Source organism: Ptiloglossa arizonensis, chromosome 12, assembly GCF_051014685.1.
Source record: "Ptiloglossa arizonensis isolate GNS036 chromosome 12, iyPtiAriz1_principal, whole genome shotgun sequence".
In the NCBI taxonomy this organism is placed as follows: Eukaryota; Metazoa; Arthropoda; class Insecta; order Hymenoptera; family Colletidae; genus Ptiloglossa; species Ptiloglossa arizonensis.
The window spans coordinates 7,477,636-7,487,515 of record NC_135059.1 but is presented as its reverse complement, the minus strand read 5'-3'; the positions used below and the strand labels follow the sequence as shown (position 1 = coordinate 7,487,515).

Sequence of the window (9,880 nt, the reverse complement as noted above, 5' to 3'; positions counted from 1 at the left end):
TTCTCAGGAAGATAGGTTTTTTCATCAAATGTTTACAATACACGTTACCTCATTTTGATCGATTCATTTCAATATTCACATCGACAAATCCAACGAAGAGACAATTATTGACATAATCGTGTTTCTTCAATTATCGTTTGTACTTGAACGCTGTAATAAACTAATGAGCAACATACTTCACAGGAACATTATGTATCGTCGTCGCGTTCTTATTTCGTTGCAATTAATAAGCTCGCTAGAATTGCATTTTAACGCGGTCGATAAATAAATACGGTTTATCTTACGATTGACATTCGCGTAGGTATCTGCGCGTTTCGTTTAAATATGATTCACTCTAGAAGGAAATGATTTACAGTTGGCGTGAAAAAAAAAGTTTTACAATGACCTTACGAGATTTTTTACGAGTCCACGTTTTCGAATATTTAAGACGTGTATCGTGTGAGACGGAAACATTATTCGATTGATGTATTTCTACCGGGTTGAACATCGATCGAAATCGTTTCGTTGATCATAAATTTTGATTCGTGTTCAAGGTGTTTTGGTTCATAACCGCGACCGGCTTCCCGATTGAACCTGACGTTTGGTATCTCGGTACAGGATACTTTGTCCATCGTGGATTCGTTTGTACGTATTTGTACAATTCGTTGCCAGGGCACTCGGTGTCTCTCGCTTGACGATGACCTATAACGTTGTAATTTTCGCTTATTTTGCCTAGCGACACTCCGTAATTGATCAGAGCGTTCAACGTTTCCAGAGCGGCATTGTTCGGAAGAATATCTGCGCAAAAACGAAATAACAAATGTGAGTATTCGCACGGTACGTCGACGATCATTTTTAAACATCCTTGCGACGTTCCAGTCGCGATTATTTAAAAGTTTTCCATTCCCCTCCAACTTCAGAATTTCGAATACAAAGGTTTCACGAATATCTTACTTTGTAGAGATTCTTTGATTTGGAAACTTCGAGGGCAAGCATCTTGTGTATCCACTATTGTTATAAAGTTTCCGAATCTTTGCATTATCGCGATTATTTAAAAATCTTCCACTCCCCTCCAACTTGAGAATTTCGAATACAAACGTTTCACGAATATCTTACTTTGTAGAGATTCTTTGATTTGGAAACTTCGAGGGCAAGCATCTTGTGTATCCACTATTGTTATAAAGTTTCCGAATCTTTGCATTATCGCGATTATTTAAAAATCTTCCATTCCCCTCCAACTTGAGAATTTCGAATACAAAGGTTTCACGAATATCTTACTTTGTAGAGATTCTTAAATTCGGAAACTTCGAGGGCAAGCATCTCGTGTATCCACTATTGTTATAAAGTTTCTGAATGTTTGCATTAACGCGACATTCCAGTTGCGATTATTTAAAAGTCTTCCATTCCCCTCCAACTTGAGAATTTCGAATACAAACGTTTCACGAATATCTTACTTCGTAGAGATTCTTAAATTCGGAAACTTCGAGGGCAAGCATCTCGTGTACACTCTATTGTTAAAAAGTTTCCGAATGTTTGCATTAACGTTTCAATTGTATCTTGAAATTTCTCGGCTCGTTCTTGCAAATTTCTTAACGCTGCTCGAAATTGTAGAAAGTTTCAACGTCGTTTAAAGCGAATCCTATCTTTTGCGACACGTTGTCGAGAAAGTGTCTCCGATTTAGACGATAAAAGTTCGCGAAACGATGTATCTTATAGACGATTAAATAATCGATACCACGGTAAGATATTCGAAGGTATTATTACATAAAATAATCATTATTTCATAGACGCTTAAACAATTTATACCACGGTAAGATATTCAAAGCTATTGTCACATAAAATAATCATCGATCGATTCGTGTTCAACAATTACGTGGAAACGTAACTCTCCGATTGTTTCGACGAGTGTAAATTAAATAAAATAAATTTCGCCCTACGTCTTCTGTACACTAATACACCTTCTGTATTAATTCTGTATATAATGCATAAAATTCGCTCCAAAACAACCGACTTAGAACATCGATACTTCTTCTATAACAACAACGAGGATCGATTTGAACAAACGCTACGTATTTCGATCGAAGATAAGACGATTTCTACCGATGTCACCTTTCTTCAAAGTTACGTGCGAAAATGGAAAAGAACTTGCTCGATAACCAGATACAATTCGTCAATACCACGGATCCGTTGCAAGTGACGAAAAGCAAACACCTACCGTTGAAATCACCGATAAGGCATATACCAATGCTCTGTGTGTTGTAACCGGGTGCATGGGCCCCATTGTAATCCCAACCCCGACCCTCGTACGCGTTCCCATCTTCGCCGATAAGGAAGTTGTAACCGATGTCGAACCAGCCTCGATCGTCCAAATGAAGATTCTGATACGATCTGACGATCTCGGAACACGTTTTACGATCGTAACAGTATTTGGCGATCCCACCGTGATGGACCACAACGTACGGTGTCGGTGTCACTTCCATTGGTACACGTTGCACCGCCGATCTGGCTCCCCATCCTTGTCTGCTCACAATGTTCGGTGCACCTGAACAACCAAGACTTGCACGTTCAAGTAAACGTACCGACTTACCAATCGTTCGTACGATACGTTTGAAACGATAATCTACGAGTACACGGTGTACAGATATCGTGCGATCGAAACGAGTCGGACGATAGGGGATCGGTGAAACCACCCGTAAAACGCGTATCGAACTATCGATGTATCGAATGTTCAATGGTCGGTATGATACGTTCAAGGTTGTTAGTTGATTTTATTACGTTCAGAACTTTCGTTCAGATACGAGCAACGATCGCGTAGGTGATTCGGTGTTTCGTATCGGTGAAGAAACGATGCAAGGATTTTTGGAAAGTTGGTTCTCTTTGGTACGATCGCGAGATGAGAAATCGAAATTAACTCAAGGTTGGTTTCGAAATCGGTGATAATTCGATTAATTTTTTGTTGCGTGTACGTGCAATTTATAGCGGGATAAATATTCTCGAACGGATCGAATTTCTAACACGATTAACGAACTCGGTCGAGTCGAAGTGAATTATTACTTCTTACCGGTGTCGTTTTGAAAATCTTCCCAAGTGACCGACAAACCGTGAACGTTACTTGTTAAGAGCGATAAGATCGAAATCGTAGCGCAGACCACGGTCAGAATAAATACAGACGACGACCCCATGATCGTCGGCGCGGTGGCAACTGGTGTTAAAACTATAACTGAACGAGAATCGTGAAACGACGTCGGCTTTTAAACGAAAAATTGAACGTGACTGGGAAGTCCCTCAGAGGCGCACGTTGGGTCTTTTAACCCTCTCCTCTCTTCGAGGCGTACTATCACGAAAAGAGGGACAAACTTATTGCGGTAATTTCACTTGTTCGACTGACGGTGGATTTTGGTCCTGCGAAGATAAATAAAAAAAACTCTGATCTGTAATCTGGGACGAAAATAAAAATCCGAAAGATAGTAGAAACAATATGCTGTGAATTGTTAAACGATAAGATTAAATGTTCGATAATTATATATTTGCTAATGCGAAGTAGAAACATTGATTCGATAATAAATATATTACACAATTTTCCACGTACCGAGTCGAGTGTTCCGTTACAAAAGTTTCTTTATTTTTCATCATCTTGGTGACAATGTAGAACCCGTTTGAAATTTTATACATTGTTGTTCTTAATTGTGGTTCCGTGTATTCTTTGTCTATGTAAGTTACTTTGTCTTGAATTGACGCGATATCGTGAGATATAGTAAACGATAATATACATCTGACAAACGAGAAATAAATTAAATAAATACCGATACGCGAATGATACTTCGAATATCGTGCTTCGGTGTAATTGTGATGTAGAATATTTAATAATTTGATATAAAATTATAATCGTAGCGTATAATGGAATGAAAATCAGTTTACAAGTACTGATTGATTCCTCCTCACTTTTATGGTAGGCATTTCAAAAGATTAGATTAATGAAACCGAATGATAATACTGCTAGATATATTAATTCTTGGATTCATTAAAGTATCACGCGGTGAGAAAATACTTGAAGTTATAGCACACGTACAAGTTTATTCTTGCAGGAAGTCAATTATATTTCATTGTCCCTATAATTTTATAACTCGTTGTTTTCTAATCTTGTCGACAAATTTTATAAGAATGAAATGATCGTGCACGAATCGTTCAAGCATAAAAAGGTTAAAAGATGTCTGAATTTAATTTATTATAAAACTAGTAATTAGTTTATAATAGAATTAGTTTATAAGAAAATATGTTGGTTTATTGTAAAAAGAATATTAGAAATAGGTGTACATCCCAGAAATTAATTTTAAATTATATTTATCAACGAATCTACAGATGTCGCTGTATCCAAGAAATCGTCTTCGGTAGAAATCTGACTTATCTTCGACAATGTGTAGTTTACATCCTTGCCTTAATTAACTTGCAGTAGGTTTTTTTAAATGCACGTGTAACACTCCGAAGAATAAAATGTTCAAATTTGGATTTTTAAAACACGATGAGGCGGAAGGTATTTTTTTTCATGTTTCGTACATACTTGATCAATATCTGAACACATGTTCGAATTCTTAGTGATTTTTCTTGCAGCTAAACAAAGTCGGTGATTGAAACCACAATACCGTAACAATCTAAATTAATAACAATTATTTCAGAGAATAATATCAGTAAGGAAAAATTAACTATTAATTGGATACCTGCTTCGAAGGTCGAAGTATTGAAATCGCAAATCGAAAAACAATACGAACCCAATGATTACGCGGAAAGTATATTTTCGGGTTATAAATTAAAGTTAATTCGATCAGAGAGAGCTTTACATAAATTAAAACAGGAAAATTGTACAAATATTATAGAAGCAGAATCGCAACACTCCGACCTTATTCCCGCCAAATACGAAGGTACTTGGTATATAATTAAGTACCGTTGCTACTAAATACGAATTAAGTAAATGAACGTTCACGATTTGAAAAAGTGACTTCATCTACAGCAATAAAAAGCGAGTAAATCATTAGAATTCTTGTATCAAGGTGGTTTAAAAATTTGGGAGTGCAGTTATGACCTAAGTCACTATATATTTGAAAACAATGTTGAATTTCAAGATAAAGTTGTTTTGGATTTGGGATGCGGTGCTGGTATTATTGGTCTGATTGCTGTTCTAAAAAATTCCACTGTTCATTTTCAAGATTATGTTCGTGTCGTTGAGATTGCATTTCCAATGATTTTTACAAAATTGTGCGTATTAACAAATTGTTTTGCAGAACATAGAAGTAATTAAAAGTGTAACGATTCCAAATGTTTTAATCAATTTCAAGGATCGAGAGAACGTATTAAAGAGGTGTGAATTTTTTTGTGGCGACTGGGAATCGTTTACAAGATTGGAGGATTTAGATCACAAACACGAGGTTGTAAAATATGATTTAATTTTCACAAGTGAGACAATTTACAATCCTGACAATCATAGAAAACTTTACGAAGTTTTTAAGCAAAGACTGAAACAAGATGGTAATGGGCAAGTATAATCACGATGGTGTAAAATTTGATTAAGTTTTTGTAGAATTGAGAGGTAATATTGTGTTGTGTAATACCTTCAGGTACATTGCGGGTAAAAGTTATTATTTTGGCGTTGGAGGAGGAATGAGACAATTTCAAAATCTCATAGAGGAAGATGGATGTTTTGATGTCAAGATAGTATGGAAAAGTGACAAAGGTAAGTAATTATAGACAAATCAAACTTAATTGGCTGTTTGTAGTTGCCGATTTAACTGAGAATAAGCCTCTGTAACTTTGCTCGACCAATTGATTTCATTTCAATTTATTTGTGTACGTTAGAAACATATATTTTCAGACTGTTCAAATTAAGCAACAATTATGTATACTTATATTTCAGGATTACAACGAGAAATTCTAAAAATTTTAAGGAAATAGTGTTCGTGCATGTAACTCATACCTTATACATATATCTAATAACGATATATTGAACTCTCAATATTTATATGGAATAAAAAATTCTAACTTTTTTCTGGTATTTGTAGAAATAATCTTCCATAAATCCATCCATTATGTTCCCGATGAATGAGAATTATATTATCGATTATTCAATTGTGTTCAATATTTATGATTGTGTCGAAAATTGATTTGGAAGTACTTCTACCTATCAACCTGATAAAGAAAATTCTTACTTTACTCTGTTGGATAATTAATGACAAGGATGTATGTAGTAATTAGGAGTGTGTGAACTGTTTAAATGTGTGAAGTTGGATTGACAAAAATTTGGCAGACTCAGACAGCTACCTGTAGTATATGTTTAACAAAAAATGTAACAATACATTTAGTTTTGTGATATAAAATTGAGCATACATATATACTGCTATTTTTATATTACACAGGTTTCTATTGTTTAAATGTTAATACTATTAAAGGAGAAGTCCCATGAAACTTTTTTTTTTAAATTACGGTTACGAAGCAATCAAAAAGAAATGAAGATTCATATCGGTAAATCGTAATGTACAATGTACAATCATACGTACAAGAACAATATAAATAATCACTTGCGTGGTTTCATCTTAATCTTGACAAGAAAAAAACGTATTAACCTATCGTAATTACAGATTTTACAAAGAAACATTTATTACCGTCAGTTTCTTGTTTACGTTTTACAGTTGCAATTTATTTTTGTATTAATTTCTACATATTACTGTGTATCTATTAATTTTTATCAAAACTAATTTTTTATTTTATCACAAAGACCAAAAGATTCGATGAATTAAAACACTTTTTATTGAAAAACGAAGAGTTAAAAATATTTAAATAATATTTTATTTGCGTTTTGTGTTAATAATGGAGGGACTATTTATTTTTGCGCAGTTGCGTCGGTAATTGATCATTGGAAAAAGAGTTTTCTGAAGGTGAAAGGAAAATGTTGTCATTTGTGTTATTTACATTAAATAATAGACAAAAAGAAAAAGATAATGTTTAAATTAATTGATTATTATAAAGTTAAAAAGTATACATAAATTTAATCTGTCGTACTTTGACGAGAAACAGATAACATTGTCGCTAGGTTAGAACAATTGTACCTATAGTAACCTTATAAATAATATAAAAAAACGAAGTATTTGTTACATTTAATTATTTACCTAAACAAATTTGTTGTATAAAAATTGTTTATGACGTAAAAATGTTAAAATTAAAACATTTATTCAATCAATGTATTAACCAATCAGAGGTTGCTGTCAAAGTAAAAATTAATTTTTACATTGAAAACATTATATGTTGGCCTACGTTAATCAAAGCAAAATATTTCTTACAATGCCTTAATTATGAGAGTGTTAAATTATATTATTATACAGAAGTAAACAAAAAGTTTACTATACAAACTTTTATCTATTTTGCGAGTAAAAAATAATTTGACATGTTACAAACAAATAATTTATTTGTAAAATAATAAGTATACATTTTTATGCAATTTTCTGTAACCAATTGTTTAACTGTTCAATGTCTGCAGCACTTTTAGAACCTTTATTCAACATACTACATCCTGCAAATTCAATATTCCTATAATTAGAAAATTGAAAATCTTCTCCTTGCGTACCAAGGAAGAGATTTGTGGACGATGCATCCGTTGTTTCTAGTTGTTTCGTCTTTGTCAGACGTAATAAATAGATTTCTTTTTCCATTATATGCATTATAATGTTAGAACTTAGGGCGCCAGTTTTATCTTGTTTATTACATAATATAAGTACAGGTTTCTTTTGTATAGCAGAGTCGGTCAATAAAGTATACAAAAACCTGAAAATTAAAGCTTTCTATTATTTCTGTTTCAGGATGTGATGACCTACTACTTGTATTTACTTACTCTACTACATCACGAATGTTTTTTGAGAAAGTCACCGAATCAATTACGTAAACAAGTCCAATTGCAGATAATTTGAATCGATCCAGAAATTTGTAACGCAAACGCTCGTGCCCAGGTATATCAATAATTTTCAAGGTGCGCTAAATGTATAAATTATTTGGAAGGCCCACACCATTGGTACGTTCTTCAACAAGATGTATTTATTGAGACTTACGTTGTTAATCGTGATATCTCCTGTGTTCTCGTTCACAGATGTGTACGTTTCAACAAATTTAGAAGAAAATATACGTGCATACATCAATGTTTTACCAGAATCACTGAGACCAGTCAACAGTACACTGTTTCCTATGGACCTTCTTTTGCGCCATATGGCATATAACACTGAGCAAAGAAACACAATAGAAGTTTATAAAGGGTATGGTATTAATTACCTTTATAATATTAAATAAACGGACCTACAGAGTTAAATTCATGGACATTTAGGTTACAGCCTAGGAAAGTTCTTGTTTAAAAATGTACCTATTTTTGTATTATATATACAATTATAATATTATGTTCGTTTCACTACTTATATCCATCTTTGTACTATTTCACTATTACTGTAGGTATTATAACATACACTTGATTTAATCGAATAAATGGTATGTTTATAGGACTCTATAAACGACCCTAAGAGACTGTTCATGAAATTCATGAAGAACATTAACCCTTAAACAGTGTCGTGATTTTGTACGTACATAAGTGGCGTTGTGAGGTCAAAAATGGCACTAGTATAAAACATACCAAAAATATTGATTTATTTTAATCCGAAAAGGTAAAACATGACTAATATTTTGAATTCTTTAATTAATATCAACAATACACATTTGACTAAAAACGAGAATTAATTAAAAATTATAGTTCTGGAAAAAACAGAGACAAGAGTAAACTTTGGTAAAAATAGCTGGAATATTGGTGTCGTAAAGAACCCCACAGTGCCATTTGAGGGTTAAATGACAAGTAATACTTAAATAAAAATATACGTGCGGCTTCATGCAGGGAATGTTTCTTGTTATTTGAACGATGTCCACGAATTTTATCTTGTACATATAATTTACATATATGTAATTAATAGTCTTAAGCGAATGTATTTCTAGTTGTACTTGCAACAGAAAAAACTGTGATGTTATTTTGAATAATGTGATAATAAATAATTAGAAAACATATTTCTTGTTCAAACTATAAATTATTGCCTAACATAGGTTACCATAACCTAAAAATACTGTAACTAATTACCTATGGTTAAGATAATCGTAATTACAGCAACTAATATGGTCATAAATTCGAAATCCATATTGTGATCCGTTAACGATTTCACATATTCTTTCATTGTAACTGATTATGTTAATTAAAAAACTAATTCGAGAACATGTGCCGATTTGCCGATTCTTACTGAATAACTGGATAAATACCTAGAAGCGCCATCTAAAACGAAACGATAAACATTTACCACCTGAAACAATTTATTCGCAAACGAGGTGTAGGATAATATCATTCGGAGAAACTTTTTATGCAACGTCACAGAAGGGCCTCTACTATTTTTACGTCGAAATACATACATCGAATTCCAAAAATTGATCGCGCTGGTTTAACGTTCATCAAGGAAATAAGTTTACCGCTACAATTTCATTTTAGTCCGAATCGATAACGTTGGACGTGACATGGAAATGGTAAGAGTTCTCGCTATTATATTGCTTGCTTAATCGTATACGTTACGTCGATAAAACGAGCTCGTCTGTTTTATCGGTAGTATCACCGTACCTCTGGACAGTACATCAGAGATCGTTGCTATCCATGCGGTTGTTTCCGGTTCAAAATTATACGATAATCAGCCGACCTTTTTCGATATTAAAATAACACTAATAACGTACATAATCGTACACTTTTCCCGTTCAATATCGCTCAACGAGTGCGACGTAAAACGGCAACGATTAAATCATTGAATCTCTTACGAGCGCAGTGCACACTACTTGCGAAGCTACGTAAACC

General features: G+C 33.5%; 4 protein-coding genes and 1 long non-coding RNA gene across 9 annotated transcripts; 2 read left to right on the top strand and 3 right to left on the bottom strand.

Moving 5' to 3' along the window:
* Positions 1-48: 48 nt before the first annotated feature.
* On the bottom strand, positions 49-3,340 carry LOC143153472 (peptidoglycan-recognition protein SC2). The gene is made up of 3 exons (XM_076324747.1): positions 3,041-3,340; positions 2,195-2,521; positions 49-777 (listed from the first exon to the last, which is right to left on the bottom strand). The coding sequence occupies exons 1-3, from the start codon at positions 3,159-3,161 to the stop codon at positions 509-511; spliced, it is 717 nt and encodes a 238-aa protein (XP_076180862.1). The 5' UTR covers positions 3,162-3,340; the 3' UTR covers positions 49-508.
* Positions 3,341-4,362: 1,022 nt separating this feature from the next.
* LOC143153470 (histidine protein methyltransferase 1 homolog) lies at positions 4,363-8,530 on the top strand. 5 transcript variants are annotated; one of them, XM_076324742.1, is made up of 7 exons: positions 4,363-4,510; positions 4,653-4,895; positions 5,025-5,185; positions 5,256-5,499; positions 5,589-5,704; positions 7,821-8,029; positions 8,105-8,530. In XM_076324742.1, the coding sequence occupies exons 1-5, from the start codon at positions 4,471-4,473 to the stop codon at positions 5,633-5,635; spliced, it is 735 nt and encodes a 244-aa protein (XP_076180857.1). In that variant the 5' UTR covers positions 4,363-4,470; the 3' UTR covers positions 5,636-5,704; positions 7,821-8,029; positions 8,105-8,530. The 5 variants fall into 5 exon arrangements, with proteins under 5 accessions (XP_076180857.1, XP_076180858.1, XP_076180855.1 ...); XM_076324740.1 differs by having other exon boundaries at positions 4,366-4,510; positions 5,256-5,506; positions 7,821-7,987; XM_076324738.1 differs by having other exon boundaries at positions 4,366-4,510; positions 5,256-5,506.
* LOC143153483 (signal recognition particle receptor subunit beta-like) lies at positions 7,351-8,060 on the bottom strand. The gene is made up of 2 exons (XM_076324758.1): positions 7,853-8,060; positions 7,351-7,785 (listed from the first exon to the last, which is right to left on the bottom strand). Exon 2 carries the CDS (start codon positions 7,680-7,682, stop codon positions 7,455-7,457), a length of 228 nt encoding a protein of 75 aa, XP_076180873.1. The 5' UTR covers positions 7,683-7,785; positions 7,853-8,060; the 3' UTR covers positions 7,351-7,454.
* LOC143153482 (uncharacterized) lies at positions 8,036-9,057 on the top strand. The gene is made up of 2 exons (XR_012993829.1): positions 8,036-8,267; positions 8,506-9,057. It is a non-coding gene; the product is annotated as an uncharacterized LOC143153482 (long non-coding RNA).
* LOC143153479 (uncharacterized) lies at positions 8,314-9,777 on the bottom strand. The gene is made up of 2 exons (XM_076324757.1): positions 9,128-9,777; positions 8,314-8,993 (listed from the first exon to the last, which is right to left on the bottom strand). Exons 1-2 carry the CDS (start codon positions 9,219-9,221, stop codon positions 8,740-8,742), a joined length of 348 nt encoding a protein of 115 aa, XP_076180872.1. The 5' UTR covers positions 9,222-9,777; the 3' UTR covers positions 8,314-8,739.
* Positions 9,778-9,880: the final 103 nt, after the last annotated feature.